Consider the following 19,650-nt stretch of genomic DNA (forward strand, 5'->3'; position numbering starts at 1 on the left):
CTCAAGGAATGGATAATCATGTAGATTATTTCAACACAAACTCATGCTATGGTCAGCAGTTTCCATATGGACATCTACAAGGCTCAACAAAAAATGAACAAATTACTTAATATGGTCACCCGAAGTTCATATCAAGTGAAACACATGATATATCAGCCCCCTTAGCCCATAATTGAAGGAAGGAAAAAGAGCAGAACAGAGAGATATCATGACAATATGGGTGATAGTGTATGTTAAACACAACAGATAGCTTACCTATTAAGATGTAAGAGCAGTGAGCAGTGAGCAGTGAGCAGTGAGCAAACCAAATAAGACCTATGAGGCACAGCGAAGGAAGCAAAAGTGTCATTTTACCAGCAACATACGTCAAGTACAATGGCAAAAACAAAAGCAAATAAAAGGAGAACGCCCCGACACAATTTTCAGCCAAAAGGTCGAAAATCCACCATAAAGTGTCTACTCTCCATCACCGTATTCATCAGGACCACCTGCTTCTTTGACATCAACTGTGATGTTATATTCCTGATCACAACCCAGATATGAATCACACATGAAATAGAGCGTGTAAGACTTCCTTCCGGCGTCAGCAGGAGCAGCAAACTCAAGCTTCACCTTTGACTTCCTCTGAAGGGACACCCTCTTGATCGCTAGCAACTGATTGCTCTTGGTATCACCAACAACAAGCCACCATCCTTCTTCTTTGGCTTTCGGATATCTGGGAGCATCCACTGGCCCAACCTCTGCCCTTCCCTCCATATCCCGTTCAAGAGTGACCTGCAATGTTATATCGTCTCCAGCCCTCACATTCTGACCATCAAGCACCTCATATGACATATCAATGTTTGGAAAACGGTTGCAGAACTTTGCAATGTCCAGTAGCTGTGAATCAGTCATCAGCAAGAGTTCATGCCTCTCATCATCCTCCATCTCCACCAAATCAAACACAGTCTCTATATTCTTTCCAGGGTTCTCTTGGCACCTCTTGGCCAACTCCTTTGTGAAGTGTGGAAGTTGCAAAAGCATGGAATCCCGCTCCCACATGCCTTGTGTTACCATTTGGCTCAATTCCATTGCCAGAAGGGCAAGACTCAGCCAGCCATTGCTCGAAATAACATCAACCAGTGCTTGAAGCAATCTACTGGCAGAGAGGAGAACTTCTCTTTGGTCCAGTGCCAAGTTCCCCCCAACATGCTGCCTTGAGAAGTGGGCTTGAAGCAGGGCATTTGCCTTCACATGTGGATCTGTGACTCGAGGATTTTCAAAGGAAAATCTCTGGTGGTTGATTAGCCTTCGAACAACTTCTTCTTCCCCAGGTCGAACGGGGAGTTGAGCATACTCAGAAGCTGAAGCCAAAATCTCCAAAAGACCCTTCATTTTCGTTTTGGAAGTTAAAGAAGAACTGAAACGCTCAATAGTGGTATAACTGATATAATAGTAAGATGCTATCATCCCGAGATTCAGAGGAGAAAGGTCCATGTCATCCTCAACAGCAAGACACTTACTTGCTTCCAAATCACTCAATGTGTTCTCAACAAGCTCGGAAAGATGATCAGAAAGATGCCTGTGACTCACTCCCTGTAGGTTGTAGTAGTTTGGATTCTGTGTGAGCCTCCTATACATAAAAGTCCAGGTAAGGTAATCAACAGCATCCTGTTTGTTCTCGATAACTCCAGCCACGACTTCTGCATTAAAATTATCATGGAGAAAATGATGCAAATGGCTTTCCACTGGGAATGCTTCATACAAGAACTTTTTGTAGTAGTCCTTCCGAGGAGCATGGCAGAGAATGACACATTTCCCAGAATCATCTAGCAGAGGTCGACTGGCATGGCCCATCATCTGTAGTAAGTCTGTAACTGGGTAATCTGTGTGAGAATTTTCGCGCCCATCATAATATTGAGTCCCCATCACCACCACCAAATGTGCTGCCAATGGCACTCCCCAACACATTGAACTGCTCATAACACAAACCTGAATCCACCCCGCTTCAAATAGCTGTGACACAACCTCTTGATCCAAACTGCTCAAACCCTCATGCAAGTAACCCACTCCATGACGTAAAGTCTCTCTCAACATTTCCTCATGAATTCTGCTGATAAAAGGCTCCAGTTCTTCAGAAGACCGCAAAAGAAAAGCTGGTGTATCCATGCTATCCACATTTGAATACGTCATCAGGTCCACAGCAGTGAGTCGAACATGCTTTCTCGTAGGAACAAACACAATGGCCGGCTTTCTATTCTTGGCATGTTGTACTACTGCAGTGTATGTAGGTTTTGTCATTGCTTGCATCCTTGCTTCAAAATTGGCAATATCGACTCCCTGAATGTGTATTTCCAGGGGAACCGGCCGAACACCTGGCGGGAAATTGAAAAGTCCTTGTGAGGTCGCCCCAATCCATTCACCAAGATCCTTCGCATTTGCAAGAGAAGTTGACAAAGCTACAATTCTGATCTTATTCTCTACCTGACTTGCAATGTATCTCATCCTAGAAACAATCACCTCCAACACAGGTCCACCTTGACCTCCGATCAAGTGGAGTTCATCAATTATGAAAAGGGTAACCTGCTGAACATACTTCCTTTGCTTCCAACGGCGGGACAGAGCATCCCATTTCTCCGGAGTACTAATGATAATTTGACCCCTCTCAAGTAGTTTCATGTCCAAGGTAGTTTCCCCAGTTAATTCAACCACACGTAATCCCAGACCCTTGCCAAACTTTCTCTCCCAATCACGATAGCGTTCCTTGGCAATAGCTTCAAGAGGAGCAATATACACAGCACGCATAACACTGTCAGGTCCCTTCTGATGATTCCGCAGTAGGGCGAACTCCGCACATATGGTTTTCCCACTCCCTGTTGGGGCAGCAACCAATACATTGTCATCTGTATTATACAACACAGTGAATACCTGAGTCTGGACAGGATTAAAGTGCTTGAAGTCTTGGTAAAGAGCTTCATACGCTGGATATCTTAATGCTGTCACAGGCAAAGGCTGCAAGTCCAATAGCTCTGTTGGGGGAGGATACTTTTCAGGTAAAATAAGGTGCCTGAACGAAACAGGCAAAACAGTTTGCGAACCAATCCATTTATCTGACACAACATGAATGAAATACTGAGGGGGCAAGGGTTCAGAAATAGGCACTGTGAAATTCAATGTGTGGTCCTCATCAATATACTGCTTCTTCAGCATGAAATACTCATTATGAAGAATATTTTCCCCATCGTTATCCTCCACAATGACCCAAAAAGGCTCCACATAACCATGAACTTTGTCCTCCCACTGAAAATCTGGGGTAATTATAAGCTCAACCCTCAAAACACTACGAGTAATTGGCTGAACATGCGCCGCAAGATTTAATTTCGGGAACTGATGGATGAACCTGTGGAGTGTTCTCCCCATCTTGGGGTAACGAATCAACTCACCAATCTCCTGTGATGAAAGATCATAATATCTTTCCCAAGCCAGATCTTTCTTCTCTATCTTCATAAGAATTTCATTTGGAATCCCACTGAATTGGCGAAGAGGTGTTTGGACGCTCCACATCCTTTTGCTGACCATTTTGCACAAGTTCAAGGCCTTCTCCGCTAATTGTGCCCATCCTTGTTTCAAGACAATCTCGAAAAGCGCTCGCATTAGCCGGCCCGCACTCTAACCAAGAAAAGAAAGAACCAATGAGCTTGCACACTACAAGAGAAATGCTAACTCAATAAACAAAAGTAGGAAACACCAAGCTAAAAAGACAAAGAAAACGAAAACAAACCTGAGTAATGAACACCATGTCTGATGTCAATGAAAGTCCTTCAAGCTTTAACTGGGAAATATATGCCTGGAGCAGAACATTAATCTTAGCACTAGGCTCTTCCACGCTTTCCTTGATAGGAATGGGAACACGGTCCAAAAGTTTTACCAGTTCCACCTTTTCATCCTCTCTCACGGTCACATATTTGAATTCTTCACTGAGCGAGAACAACCGACACAGCTCTATGTCCCCCATTGTTGGTTTCAGATGCTCATTATAAGTGGATATAGTCCCATGACTTATGTAGTAATAACTAGCAATTCGACCCAAGTCTGTGACCTGGAAATATCCACTTTTTCTGTCATATTTAACCAAATTGTTTCGGTCCAAGATGGTCGCAGCAGAATGAATCTGCAGGAAACATTAAAAGAACATTAATCAGTAATGATAGACGACCATGACCACAAAGTACCGCAAAAGAAACTATGCAGTGATTGAAAATAATACACACAGATTCATCACGCATTGGATCACATAGCAAGTATTTTTGGCCTCACATAGTGTTTTTTTTTTTAATGCCGGGAAACCCTTGACTCAACGGCCGCACCACGACCGCCACAGCCCTGGGCCGGTTCTAAACCCGGGTCTGACTGCCACAGTCCGCACCACGACGACAGACGCTTAAACCCAGGCTAAAGCCCGTGTGGGTAAACCTCCAGAATTGTTGCGCTTAGTGTAGCTCGAACATCCGACCTCATGCACTCATGTGCACAAAGACCAATGGTATAACCAACCAGGCTAACGCCCTTTGGCTGGCCTCACATAGTAAACATACACCGATTAGTAATTTCAACCTCACATTCATTGTTGGATGACACACAGAAACATACATCCAAGGCAAAATCTAATACAACATCGGATCACTTAGCCAGTGTTTCTGGCTTCACAATAGCTGAAGATGCACTCATTAGTAAGTTCAACCTCAAACTCATTGTTGGATGTTACACAAACATCCCCCCACCCTTTTGTATTTATTAATTATTCCAAGTTCAAATCTCCCTCCCCTTGCCTTCAAGGCCTTACCTAAAAAAATGTCACACAAAAACATACATCCAAAGCCAAACATATAATTGAAGTGAGTAATTTCCACATTAGATGAAGGAACAAAAATACTGAGGAACAACAACATAAAAAAGGCAACCAAGAAGTAAATAGGAATGACTAATTTCATAATCATTTAAAAAAAATTACTCAATTTCTAAACAGCCTTAAAAGTAAAACATTTTTCAGTTTCTCCTCCAACCGTTGACACCACATTAATAGGTCATTCAGAAACTGAACAAGAGAGAGGAAAAGAAACGGACTGAATTGTATAATGAAAAAGACTAACAAGTTGATTGATAATAAAACAAAGCCCAAATACAATGGACAACGTAAACAAATGTACAAGTAAAGAAACAGATGTTAGCATCTACAAACATGCATGATTAGATATCCAGAACAAAGAAGGGAAAGAAAATGAAAAACGCAGAGGCAATGTCCAAATGACCATGCAAATGACATTATGACAATGATTTCCATATACCAATGAAAAGACCACCTCAAGGTTCCGAACTTACCAGATCAGCCCTCCTCTCCTCCAAAGTTATATCTCTCGTGAGAACATCGGGTGCTAAACCATAAAGTGTGGGATTTCGAAGCATGCGAATGTATAAATATGTATACCCAATCCAATTGCAGGCTTCTTTGGCATTTTGTACAGTTCCAAGAACAATTTCTGCATTCAATTGATCAGCCAGCTTGGAAACGAACTGACTTTCGATGGGAAGTTGTTGATTCATCAACGAAAGATAGTACTGGAGTTCACTGTGGCCAGTTATGATTATCCCCTCGCCATATGAATCGTACTGAGGCCTTCCAGCACGGCCCAGCATCTGCATAACATCCAGAGGACTTAGCTCGGTCCATGCCCCCTTTTCTGGATTGTAAATCTGTGTACCTTTGATAATCACAGTGTGAGCCGGCAAGTTTACACCCCACGCAAGAGTTGCCGTGGAAACCAACACTTGTACATGTTTATCAGCAAAGAGATCCTCAACAAGCTGCCGATCACCTCTTGTCAAACCAGCATGATGAATTGCAAACCCATAGGGCAAGAGATTTTTAAGATCATTGCTCTTGACCATATCTGTATGACTTTGGAGAATCTCACGACTTGCACTGTCCTCCTTCAAGAAGCGACCAAGAGTATCATTAGCAAGAGCAGTATCTCGAATTGCACAAGCTGTTTTGGCTGTTTCCTTCCTTGAGTGAACAAATATAAGAACCTGATGCTTTCCTGCCACTGCCATTACCTTCTCATAACAGACATCATTCATTAACTGGAACCTCTGCAGTGCCTTCTTTATTGTGATTCCAATATACTGCTGAGAAAGAGGGACGGGCCTATAGCTATTGTCAAAATGAAATAAGCCTTTCTCCAGATCAACCCGCAAAAACAATGCCACATCCTCATAGTTGGGAAGGGTTGCTGACAATCCAACCAACCTAATATGCTCTTTTGTGGTTTCAATTTGCCTAACAGTTCTGGCAACTATACTTTCAAGCACAGGACCTCTATTATCATGCAAAAGATGAATCTCATCAATAATAAGAAGTTTCACAAGCTGAGTGTACGTGCGATCCCCCGACTTCCTAGTAATTATATCCCACTTTTCAGGGGTTGTAACAATGATCTGAGTTTCTTCAATTTGCTGCCGCGTCAATGACTGATCTCCACTTAGCTCCCTCACAGTTACCCCGTAATCTTGCAATCGATTTGACAAATTACCAACAATTTCAGCAACAAGAGCTTTCATAGGCGCCACATAGACAATCTTATAATCACCATGGTTAAATGAACCATCCGGATTTCTATGCAAGGCAATCTGCTGAAGTATAGTAAGCACTGCAACATTAGTTTTCCCTGCCCCAGTGGGGGCACAAAGGAGAACATTATCAGCTTTAAAAAGGGCAGTTTCGTATACTTTACTCTGCACCCTGTTCAACTGGGTCATTCCTCTGAAAGCAGGTTGTGCCCAGTCTGGCATTTCAGAGATCCTTATGAACTTCTCGCCTTCAACCACTCTTGGCTTCAATGCTGGCACGTGAACTTCTTCATATCCCTTGCTATGATGTCTATAAGATCCTGCTGGAAGATCACACTTCTTATTCGCCATTAAAAGACCACCTTGTTCAAAAGCCAGGTTTTCAAGATCAAGCAGCTGGCGCTGGCCTTTCAACCAACCACCTTCTGCATCTCTATCAACAAGTCCTCTCCTATCCATGTCCACATCTCCTCTACTCTCATCCTTCAAGCGCCGAGCCTCTTCTCTAATACTCTTCTCCAAGTTTTTCTGCCGCTCCTTGGCAGTGGCCCTAGTGGCATGCAGCTGCTCCAAAATTGCAGCCAAATCAGGACCCAAACCCACCATTTCCTCTTCGATTTTCTTCCTCTCTTCCTGGTCCTCTGCTCTTGCCAACCGGGTGCACCACACAATCTTCAACCTATTCCGCAACAGAAATTTGATGAGGTTAAATTTATCAAACTGGAGATGAACCAACAGATTAGTTTCAACTTCCCTGTCATCTCCCTCCGCCAATATCTTAAGCACCTCCTCTGCAAGCTTTTGACATTGTTGGGGATCAATCTGCTGATCATAAGCTTGAGAGATCTTCCTCTGAAGCCAATAAGCATCAATATCCTGAACATTAAGACCCATGCCCTCACTTGCTTCCTGTGTGTCATCATCATCAATGCCACCACCCATTTGCATAGCTGAAGACCGATTTGGTTCCAGCACATCATCATCATCCTCTTCGTCCTCAGGCACCATATCAAGATCGCTGTCCTCTTCCTCATCTTCATTCTCTTCATCAAACTCAACAGCTACACCAACGTCATCATCGAGGGCCTCATCAACATTCGCTGCAGTTGGCCCTGCTGCATCTCCTCCGTCTTGGAAATCAGTAATAAGCTTCCCAAGCGAAACAAGGTTATCAAACACAGGATTTGAGATTGGATTCAGTAACTTCTCAATCTCCCTCTTCTTGTCAGGGTTCCTAACGGTCTCATTCTTCAAAACTGCCAAAATCTCATCAGCTGCACCTCTAACTATACTGAGAGGCTGCCCACCCAACTGCTGCTGAATGACACTGAGCAAGGCCTCGTAGGCAGCCCTGGTCTCCTTGGTCTTTGGCTGGTAGACCCCCTCCTCTGTTGCAGTAAGAACACTTTCCTCTCTCAGACGCCGCCTCTTGCCCTGCCGGCTAGGAACATGCTCAGAAAGGGGATCCCGCTCCTTCTTCTTCCTGGATTTCCTTAGCTTCTCGTCCAACTCAGGAGGCCTGCCCCTGTAAGCTCGGTCACCAAACGATTTCGGGTCAATCTTTCCCCATAGAGATTCCGGCTCCCCAGTAGGCTCATGGGTGTCTCGCGGTCGAGAGTCGGTAGTTAGGACCAGACTCGAGTTGGCTCGATACTCGTACTGCTTGAATCGGGCGTGTGCCTCCGCACCACCACCCAGATGCGCCATTATGGTATTTCAAATTGAATCTCAACAAACCCTAGAATCGCAGAGAAAACGAAAGAATATTAAGAAACAAACGACACAGAGTGTGAGGTTTAAGCCCTAACGGAGCTCTGCTCTTTATATCAACAAATAAAAACAGAAACGATAGCAATAGCAATAGAAGATACCTCTAAACGTTGATTTTGTATCAGTAAGACTTCCTCGCAAGTCTCAACGGATCATGTTCCGGAGGATAAGAGCTGAGGATCGGGAATTATCAAGGGATTCAAACAATGTACTGTGCCACCGCCTTATGCAGTTTGAGGTCGTTTCAATAATTAGGGCTTTATACATGAAAAGGATATAAGGGTTTTGAGTAAGTGGGCCATCCGAACTACAATAAAGCCCATTTAACTAAACCATATATTTGGGCCAAGTCAATAATTAGGGGTTAGATAGAGAAAAGAGATCACACATCAGCGTCTTGATTAAGTGGGCCGTACAAACCATTTTGGGCCTAAGAAATGAATTATGAGGGTAACGATTCTGGTAAAGCAAAGATCTATGCTGGAAACTTTGAATATTTCCTTCCGTTGAAATTTAGAGTGTGTTTGGATTGAGGGATTTGGGGGGAAGGGAAGAGAAGGGAGGGGAGGGGGAGAGAAGGGAAGGGAGGGGAAGGGGGATTATTTTTCCCTCTCCCATGTTTGGATAGATAAAAAAAAGAAGGAAGGAAAATTTGTTTAATTTACTAATTTATCCTTATTTTTATGTTAAAATATTATGTACAAGGGTAAAATAGATATTTAACTTACAAATGACTTAATTAGTAATCCCTTCCCTCCAAATGACTCCATTTTGGAGAGAAAGAATTTTAACAAAAATTTAATGAAATCTTCCTTCCAAATCCCCTCAAATCCCTCCCCTTAATTTTAATAAACTATCCAAACAAGGGAATTGGAAGGAAACTCTATTTCCCTTCCTTTCCCTTCCTTTCCCTTCCCTCCAAATCCCTCAATCCAAACACACTCTTAAGGTTCGTTTGGAGTAGAGGATGAGACTCGTATAGTACAAAATTATACTTTAATGAAATTATCAAGTGTTTGTTTGTTCTTAAAAAATTCAGGATAATATAACTTTATGCAAAATGAGGTTCTTATACAGTGCATACTGTATAATATTAACAGTAGTGTTAACTAGCTCATATAGTGGTAGCCCATGAGAGCTCAAGTCTCTTAAAAGAAATTTAAAACGTTTTAACTCTCAAAATACATATTAAATTTGTAAAAAATTACTTGTTCAGAATCAGCACATAAAACTATTTTTAACAATATCCATCATCGATAAGTTTTATTTGATAAATCTTAATTCCATTGTATTTTCAATGTAATTTCTTAATTCCATTGTTTTTTTCAATTAAATTTCAAAAAAAATGAATTCAAAACTAAAAAAATGAATTCTAAATTGTGTTTTAAAAAATAATAAAATATATATTAAAACAATAAATTTTGGACATTGAATCTGAGATAAAAGAGTGGTAATAAAACTATTCCATTGATTAAATCAACGGAATAAACTTGTTGGACTCCCATGTGCTACCAAACATATGGGTTACATGTCATTTTCGTAATATTAAAACATTTTCAACACGTTGTAATTTTATAAAGAGTATTTAGGATAAGAGATAACACGTCAAATGACAAAAAACACACTCTTTTAAAAAACAAACCCTAGACACTTGTCATTTTATATGTTGAATGTACCGCAAAAAAACTCTAGCCACAAAATCTAATACAATTTTTTATTTTTAAATTTCTATAAAAAAACTTATAAGAATAAAAATTCAAATATATTACCATATATCTTATAAACAATATATTGTATAAGAATTATATTATACAAGCCCAATATCATATTTTTCCAAACTCTAAATAGGATTAAATTATACATCAACTTATCCAATGAGTAACTTATACATGGAATAACAAAATTATAATATCCTATACAGAGCACCAAACGGAACCTTAAAGATTCATTTGGAGGAAAGAATAAGTTTCGTATAGTATAAACTTATATTTAATAATGGGGCAATCCTGCATATCTCAAAATGTGAACCTTAAAAAACCCCGAACTATGTGACATTAAAATAGTAATTGTTTAAAAACACATATGTAAGACCCACTTAACATCCAATACTCCACATTAATAGGGGTCATAATGCTATTAGATATTTGGATGGTTTTTATAAAACTCGGGATAATATAACTTTATTACAGTAAAACATGCACCTCAACATTAGAAATTCCAATTATGTTTTAAACATCATCCCATCTCATGGTTTGGTTGCACTTCATGCAATAAATATTTAATGTCAAGCCATGCAACTCCAAAGTTTTGCACCCTGCCCAGTCTTCCAATATAGAATATAACAATCAATAATTGTCATGACCAAGTCTAAATGATTTATTTGTCCAGATTAATTAAGTGTAATAATAGACTAGATCTTCTCTTTTTTTTATAATTTTACTGGTAAAAGTGGATGTTATTTGACTTGATCTTAGTAAAGGTTTCGTAAGATATTGTGCTACTAATCCAATGATGTAGCAGCATTCTACGATCATGCAAAAAAATCTTGTATATAACATACGGGTATGGAGCGAGTGTACAGTTGGTTTTCCAAAACGCTGTATTTCAAATCTTAGATAAAACATGCATGACAATTCTTTTAAATATAAAAATCAACATATGCATGATCTTTTATATAACATACGGGTATGGAGCGGGTGTTCGGTTGGTTTTCTAAAATGCTATATTTCAAATCTTATATAAAACATACATGACAATTCTTTTAAATATAAAAATCAACATATGCATATAGAATTACAGAGTCATAGTTCACACTAACACGACTTGCCCCCTATTACAAACAAAACCTAATATTAATTTAAAATCAAACAATTCAGATCCTAAAATGTTAAATATCCAAACAAAATTTTACATTTTTCATTAGTGTATCAATCTTACTAAACCCTATAAACCATCCCCATGGGGGTGGTGAAGGGAGGGCCCCAATTGGTAGAAAAAAACCCGTAACCCCCTGGGGTTATCCTGCACTTGGAAGAAGAAGTAGAAAAAGGAATAAATATAGCGATAATTTGATTCTTCGTCGCCGTAGTAAATAGGAGAGAAAATAGAATTTGTTTCTTCATCTTTACAAAAAAAAATAGGAGTAATTTTCAAGCATCTATATTCGCTCTTTAGCTTTTTTATTATAGAGAATGTCCAACGAATAACAACCACCACTTTTTTCTTTTTGTTTAGTGATTTAGAAAATTCAGTGTATGCCCAAAACGAAAAGCATATCACAAATTGCCACCATTTTTTAGGTTTTTTCACATCTCTCGGAAAGACTTGATTCATCATCAAGCATCACCTACATATAAATAAATTCATATTATTATGTCTCATAAAATGATTACTATATAAAACATTGACACAAATTTATTTACCTTATGTCTCAGTAATCGCTGACAAGATGAACAATGTTGTTCAATATCAAATTTATTGTTTATCTTATCCATCTCAATCACCCACTATATCAAATTAGATTTTATTAATCAAAAAAATATTAGTTGTTAAAATAATTTAATTTACATTAAAACACGCACATCATGATTAGAACTCGTCTCATTGTTTGGTTGCACTTCATGCATTGAACATCTAATGCCAAGTCGTGCGTCTCCAAGCGTCACACCGTGTCCAGTCTTCCAATCTAGAGGATAACAATCGTTAGTTGTTAAAACCAAATCTAAATGATTTACTTCAGTTTTAAAAGATTTACCTGTTTTGATTAAGTGTAATAATTGACTGAATTTTCTCAATGTTATTTGGTTTGATCTTATTAAAGTACTCGTAAGATGTTGGGCTACTAACCTAGTGATGTAGCTGCGTTCTACGATTATGCATCATGTTGTAAAAAGTTAGTATAAGCATTGATAATGTTAAACAATAGTTAAGAATGTCAAAAAAGCTTTCATTAAAATAGTTTAATATTATACGGGTATGGAGCGGGTGAGTGGTTGTTTTCCTAAAGCATTACCCAATCTTCAACCTTTTCAAATATTGTACAAATGACAATTCTTTTAAATATAAACTTTCAAAACATGCAAACAAAATTACAGTCACAATTCACACTATTACGTAGAATTGTTTATTTGTCCCCTATCACAAATAATACATCATTTGATTATCTGTTAATGAAAATTGATTAAAGTGTGAAGAACAACATTCATTATAGGGCAGCTTAGATGATAGAGAATTTACTTGATGTGTGTCGTTGTGTACGTCTATCTCAATTTGTAAAAAAAAATTACAACCACTATACCATGCTATTTTGGGCACCAAGATGGCTAGAGCCAGCCCTGTACATCCCATCAATGAAAATTAATCTATAATAAAGGTTAGATGATTGCATATGACCCTCTAGCTCTAGCCAAATTGAGTGTGAATCATCCATTTGATGTATATGTTTTAATTAATTGTCAAATACATTAATAGTTTAAGGGTTAATTGGTGATGGATTTATATGATGGATGTGAAAATGAGCAACAATAATTGCTTTTGTACATTATTTGTAATTCAAAGTAATTAATAGTTGACATGACCATTAAGTCATTAAAAATAAATGAAATAAGAAAATGTATTTACATAAACCCATGTGATGGTGTTTTCCATTTGAAACAGTGCATCTTGAATATCATTTTGAAACAGTGCACCTTGATGAATGTTCCAGATGAAAACAAGAGTTCATCCTTGATCAGACAGACATTTACACTATATATATTATGAAATAGAAATCTTAATCACCCCAAAGGAGAATACCATCACAGGCGATCTAGAGAGGGAAAGCTTCAAACATCTTGTCATTAATAAATAAATTATAAACTAAAGATGACAAATTTTTTGAAAATAAAATCCTGGTTATCGTGCTTTACACTCTCTAACAAAAGCAAGAGGTTCAGGTTGAGCTTTACTTCTACAAAACTCCCATATCGATTAATAACGAAAAAGCACAAGAGAAGCATATTGTTAAAAAGGAAGAGAAAACATTTAACAACTCGTTCCCGTCTCGCCCCTTTGGTTAAGATCAAGATGGGATTGTGGCTCCAATTTCGGTTTTAATTCTTCCTGAAAATTATGATAAATATTGAATTAAAATGTGTGATTAAATATTTTTGTATTCATAATTTTAGAATATAGTAGACTTTGGGAAAGAAATTCTAAACATTAAAAATTAAGCCTTAAACTCTAAACACCAACTTCTAACTTTTAAACTCTAATATATCATTCAAAAAAAATAATTCATGATTTAACATAATTTTTGTTGTGAGTTGGAGCCGGAATTGATGCTCCTAAATCAAATGTAGTATTTGTTCTTATTAGTTTAATATCTTGATACGTGGGCTATTGATCCACATAATATTAAATTAATTTTTTAAGGGGAGGGCTCAACATGGTAGCTTGCTACTGGAGGCCTGCTCATGTGTTGCACGGTGGCACCACTACACGGGCCCGGCACACCCCTCCATTTACTAAAACTAAAAGCCCATATTGAAAAACACGTATAGATTGATGGGCTTGTTAGATGGCCTACGTGTGCGGTGTGCCGAAGCCAGGAGCCTGGATAGGCAGCCAGTCATAGCTGAAGAAAACAAACAAAAATCCCATGTTCGTTCTGACCTAAACCCAGCATCTATTTCACTCTCCACACACCACTCATCACTTCCAAAGCTCCTCTTCCATTCTTGTTCTCCTCCTCTCGCATCTCACAGTTTTCCGGCCGAACCTTACGATAATAATCACAACCAACAACAACGATTGGTGAAATCTTAACACCGTCACATGCAATTCAGAGCTTGAGAAATGGAGGGCAAATGTTTCTTTCTTTCCTGCCATTTTTAGCAAAAAAAGCCAAGATTCTCAAGGAGGAGCTTCCTCATGCTCTTCTCCCTCTCGATCGTGGCGCCCCCAAGGACCAGCAGAACGTCGATCAGGTAATTGGTTCTCTATTCTCTCTGGTTAGGGTTAAAAAATGTATAAAGATCGAAAATAAGAAAAAAAAATTAATTCGCCGTTGCCGGGGATCGAACCCGGGTCACCCGCGTGACAGGCGGGAATACTCACCACTATACTACAACGACTTGTTGATTGGCGGTGTTATGTTAATTTTTTTATTCTGTGTTCCAAGAGGGTCGTCTACATTTTTTTGCTTTAGTCGCTTTTATTTATTTATGTCATTTTCTAGTATAGATTGCTCGCAAATTAGCAGCAGTTAAGGTCCAACTTCTAGGGATGGCAACGAGTCGGGTACCCTTCCAATTAGGAAATACCAAAACCATTTCCATTTAAGATACTCTATACCAAAGCCGTTCCAAAACCATTTAAATTTCCAAACCCAAAACCGTTCCATAACCGTTTACCATCGGGTACCCATTTATCATTTAACTTTTAATATTTTTATTTTTTTCTTTAATGATTATATTAATATAAATTAATATTGAGTATGATTGTTATTAATTATGATTTTATAATTCAAATTAGTCTAATTTATAGTTTTATTAATATGCTTCTATAAATATATACATTTTAATATGCTTTATCATGTTATAATTTAGTATCCTAATAGTATACCTTTATACATGATTTATAATATTATTACTATAATGAATATTTTTATTAAACAGTTCGGGTACCCTAAACCCTGCATCAAAAACCAAACCCGACCCTAAACCATGACGGACTTGAAACCAAAACCGTTTCCAAAACCTATAGGATCGGTTTTCGGGTTTTAAATGGATCGGATACCCTACGGATAGTGCTCGGATTGGTTTTTTTTGCCATCCCTGCCAACTTCCGACAGTTTGGCTGTAATTAACAGACCTTTTTTTTCAGGTTACCATTATTTGTATATTCGCACTTCTGTGCTTGCCTGAGAACATTCACAACTTTAAGCTCAAGATAATTTCTTTAGCTTTTTTGCTTCCACTGCTCCTCCATGCTTGTAGAGGGACCTTTGCCCCAGCGCTAATAGGTTCTCTGTTGCTTGCAGTCCACGCCTTTGTTCTTCTCCATTGCTTGACAAAGTTTTTTTTTTTTGAGAGACTCTGATAATAGAGTTGAAAGAAACCCTCTCTAGGAGCTATTCTACTGCAATATATTAGTTAGATCCTCAATGATATGTCTTAAATGTACAATGTCTATTCATAGTGGTCTGATCTATTACTTAAGGTTGATATATATTAAAATATTGATTTCACTCTTCAAAACAACACGAAATTCTTACTTCATATACAGTGTCATTATTGCTGTTCTTCAGCAGAATCCTTTCTGTAATTGAAGTTATCGAACACGTTTAAGATTGATATTTTATATAGGCATCTTTGGACAGGATACTAGGGGGATGCCGTCTGCTATTGTCTATGTATGATTTACGGCTGCTTCAGTTTTATGAAGTTAGAAGTTAAGACATGCCTTTATTGTCATTTTTAAATAAGAATCACATTTCATCATCGCTGTCTCTTTTCCTTCGGTATGCTGAACTTAGGTTCAAGCACTGCTAGCTCCTGAAGGTTAAGTTTCTTTGGCTGCAAATGCTACTACTCAGTCGCTTTACAAAATGCTAGCGATTTGATGGAAGGTTATTCAAAGAGGTTATCGATGACAAAAAAGGATGCTCGATAATTTTCTTTCTTAGTAGCGAATCTTGAAGGCATTGCGGAAAGTCTTGATATGATTCTAGCTTGTGTGCTTCGCTTGTATATGCTATCGTGCGGTATTTTTTATTGTGGCTTTGAATTTACAGATTCGACTTGCAGAAGCTCAGCAGCAGAACACTGCACAGCAAGATATGAAACCAGAGCAATTGGAACAGGCAGCTCGATGAAATGGGGTTGTTAAATGTATGGAACTGTGTAGTGGTCATCAATTTCATCTTGGTCAAGAACAAAACACCATGAACAATATTTATCCATCTAGATTTTGTTCTAGGCCTTCTGGCAATGATTAATGAGTTGCATGTGAACATCGGGGGTACTGTTATCAATGCTAGGTCGTCACCGTCGCTGGTTAACAAATTAAGCATGTTCCATGTCTTCATTTGAGTGACCTGCCTGAACATCAAACAGTTCGGTATCTCGGTTGCTTTGCTTGTGCATTGAAAATAAGTATTTGATAGTTCATGCTTGACGCGTATGAAGTTTTGTTTTGCTTTGCTTTAAATTGAAATGGATTCATATGAAAAATGGGTGGAAGAAGAATACACCCTACACAATTTTTTTCCAAGCACAAAAAGTATGAATGCATGCTTCATCACGCGAAACATTCTACGAACTACTACTCTTCATTTTTCTTTGTGTTGTCCTTTAAATTCTGTAAGTGTTTTAGGCTTTCAGCCCAGCTAACATAGGAACTCCTGATCCTTTAATCCATTGGCTACCCTGAATGAAAGCATCAATGGTGTACTGAAGAGCTTCATTCTTGGAGATGGCTCCACGGAAGCCCTTCCACCTGACTCTCCTGTCGAGCTTTGCACCGGGTCCACGGTTGGCATACTCAGCATAGTAGAGAGTGTCAAGAGCAAAGTTTCCTGACCATGGGAACCACCCTTCTGGCTTGATCACATCTCCAATGGTGGACTCCATGATAATAGTCCTGGAGTATTGCTTCCATGGCCTGCCCAAGTACGATGGGATCTTGAACCTGTCAGCTACAAGTTTCTGCTCTGGGACAATCCTGCAGTTGTGGATCACAAGTCCTGTGGCCAAGTGCCTCTCAGCCCTACCGTCTGCAGTCACTGTGTTGAATTGGTTATCCATTGGCCTTCTGAGAATGATCAATGAGTTCTGGATTACCGCAGCACCGTAACCAAAGATGAAATCAATGGTGCCAGAGATGACACAATTGCGATAGAATTGTCGGTGGGCGTGGTAGTACAAGGTATCTTGGTAACCATCGATTCTGCAATTGAAGAATACAGACCTATCAGATTGGACGCGAAGAGCCACAGCTTGGTGTCCCTGAGCACCTGCAGTGTTCTGGAACCCCATGGACTTAGCCATAAATCCCTCTCCAACAGCAGCTGCATGTACCGTTGATTCATTGTTACCATGAAATGAAAAGGATAAGAAGTTGTCCTATTGAGAGATGAAATGGTAATTTAAGGTGACGTACTTACAGAAAGTGGCAGTTTGCATGGTGCCAAAGCCTTTAGCATAAGACTTGGCTCCAGTAACAATGGTCTTCCTGGGTCCATCACCATACAAGAACACATTCACTGTCTTCTTGTCCAAGGTAATGTACTCGTCATAGATTCCAGCCTTAACGTAGATAACATATCGACCCTTGAAGTTCTTAGGGTATGCAGCAAGAGCTGCACCAATGGTTTTGAATTGGCCACTACCATCCTTGGCCACAACTGCATTAGGCTTGATAGCACCATTGTCAACCTTAGCCAACAACTTACGGTCTGCACCAGAGACCCAGCTTGGGTATTCTTCTTCTTCTTCGAGAAGCCTACGGCCAGAATTGGTGCCGGGGATGTCGAACTTGAGATTGAATTTCTCAAGAATATTTGCTAAGCCATCAACAATAGCCAAAACATTGCTGGTTAATTGGCTAGCATCAAGCATACCATTACTCAATTGATCCTTAACTGGGTGAGACTGGTTAGGTTCTGTCTTTGTGGGGTCATCAAATCCATCCAAGCAAGATTGTTGGTAAGAAATGATGGCACTAAACCAGTTCTTGAGATCGGCTACACGATCGTGCATTGTGTGCATTTCGCTATCGCCAACAGAACTAAAAGATGCTTGAAGCTCTTGGACCGCAAAGTCCATCAAATCCTTACAATCATCCACAGCCATCTTGACTCTTGGCTCCTTTGTGGCATCAACCACAATTGAGTCAGAAATGTTGAGTGATTTCTTGACTGCCTCTGCTGTTGCCATGATTGCAGCCTTGAAGAGCTCTTTCGGGTCGGTATTGTTTACAGAGCTCAAGCTTTTCACACATGATTCTTTGTAATCAGTTGGTGCACACATTTGTGTCACAGCCTTCATGTGCGGTGTCATGTTTTCATCACTTTTGGAGCTGCCATTTTTCTGGACAACGACGACCGCACCAATGACGACCCCAACGACCAAAATGAGGGAGGTTACAGATGCAATTACTTTGCCAGCCACCATTTTTATTACTCTATCTCTGTAGATAGGTATCTATGAATCTCTTTTGATTTCCGAGTTTTTTTTTTATTATTTATTTTTGAGTTGTAGAAGAGGGATCGATCTCCTTTTCCCCTCTCCGATTATTTTGTGTATTTGGCAATGAATGTTTGTTGAGTTTGCATGCATGGTGAGTTTTTATAGTGCTTGGAGTTGCTAAAAGTAGGAATTTGTCTTAGTTTTCTTTGGTTTACATGGCAATGAAATTCAGTGGTTGATAGATTGTTGAATTTACAAACTGTTGGCTTAGGAACAGCTGATGACTAGGGATGGATAATTTTAAGATTGTCTCCTTTTGCTTTTCTATTTTTGGATGAGTTTATATGGTTCACTAAATATTAGTTATTTTTATGGGATTAAAATAGTAGTATTCCTTGACCACCAACTAGAAATTGGTTTCTTCCAATCTCAGTTGATGTTCTGAAGAGTTGAAGGGCAAACAAATTTTTTGAGAGGGAGTTGAAGAGAAAATTTAAAAGACCATTTGAGGAATAAGTTAATGAGTTATTATTGTGTTAGTCCTATGGATTTGGATAATAAGTAACCAACCAATGGAGAGAATTTTGTGTTATACTAAGTAAAAATGGATGCATAATAAGTAAGCAATGGTGAGTTTTAGCTTGTTAATATTAAATAAAATTTATGCTAAACATAGTAATCAATTAAATTTATAGTATAAATTTCATATTACCAAATCCTATAAATCTAGTGCCTCATTTCATTTTTTTGTGACCGAAAAAATCTCAGTCCAAGGACCACTTTATGACCTTTGGGCCTATTGCCCCATTTCATAACATTCTTGCAACACACATGGTAAGTCATATAAGTGAAATTTAATTGGGTCTTGTCTTGTCTATTTCATGTTGTTTGCTTGTTTTTATTGGGAGAGCTTGACATGCGTGATATGATGCAGCATGAACAAAGTTTGAACTGAGTTATCGTACATACCGATGGGTCGTTGGCCCGTTAGAAGGTAATACACGTATTAATGATTGATGGGTTGTGGGCCTGACGGTGAGCCAAGACAAAATTGCTGATTCACTCAAAAAAAAAAAATACTAATTTACTCAACTAATTCCCTAAA

General features: G+C 38.9%; 2 protein-coding genes, 1 non-coding gene and 1 pseudogene across 3 annotated transcripts; 1 reads left to right on the forward strand and 3 right to left on the reverse strand.

Annotated features, from left to right (window-relative positions):
* Positions 1–320: 320 nt before the first annotated feature.
* On the reverse strand, positions 321–8,613 carry LOC119984148 (DExH-box ATP-dependent RNA helicase DExH12-like). Its single transcript, XM_038827969.1, has 4 exons — positions 8,478–8,613; positions 5,359–8,344; positions 3,761–4,150; positions 321–3,648 (listed from the first exon to the last, which is right to left on the reverse strand). Exons 2-4 carry the CDS (start codon positions 8,311–8,313, stop codon positions 457–459), a joined length of 6,537 nt encoding a protein of 2,178 aa, XP_038683897.1. The 5' UTR covers positions 8,314–8,344; positions 8,478–8,613; the 3' UTR covers positions 321–456.
* Positions 8,614–13,662: 5,049 nt separating this feature from the next.
* LOC119984918 lies at positions 13,663–13,874 on the forward strand (annotated as a pseudogene).
* Positions 13,875–14,417: 543 nt separating this feature from the next.
* On the reverse strand, positions 14,418–14,489 carry TRNAD-GUC. The gene has a single exon. It is a non-coding gene; the product is annotated as a tRNA-Asp (tRNA).
* Positions 14,490–16,153: 1,664 nt separating this feature from the next.
* LOC119983460 (pectinesterase-like) lies at positions 16,154–18,530 on the reverse strand. Its single transcript, XM_038827134.1, has 2 exons — positions 17,522–18,530; positions 16,154–17,425 (listed from the first exon to the last, which is right to left on the reverse strand). The coding sequence occupies exons 1-2, from the start codon at positions 18,528–18,530 to the stop codon at positions 16,728–16,730; spliced, it is 1,707 nt and encodes a 568-aa protein (XP_038683062.1). The 3' UTR covers positions 16,154–16,727.
* Positions 18,531–19,650: the final 1,120 nt, after the last annotated feature.

The sequence above is a fragment of the Tripterygium wilfordii genome, chromosome 18, assembly GCF_013401445.1.
Source record: "Tripterygium wilfordii isolate XIE 37 chromosome 18, ASM1340144v1, whole genome shotgun sequence".
In the NCBI taxonomy this organism is placed as follows: Eukaryota; Viridiplantae; Streptophyta; class Magnoliopsida; order Celastrales; family Celastraceae; genus Tripterygium; species Tripterygium wilfordii.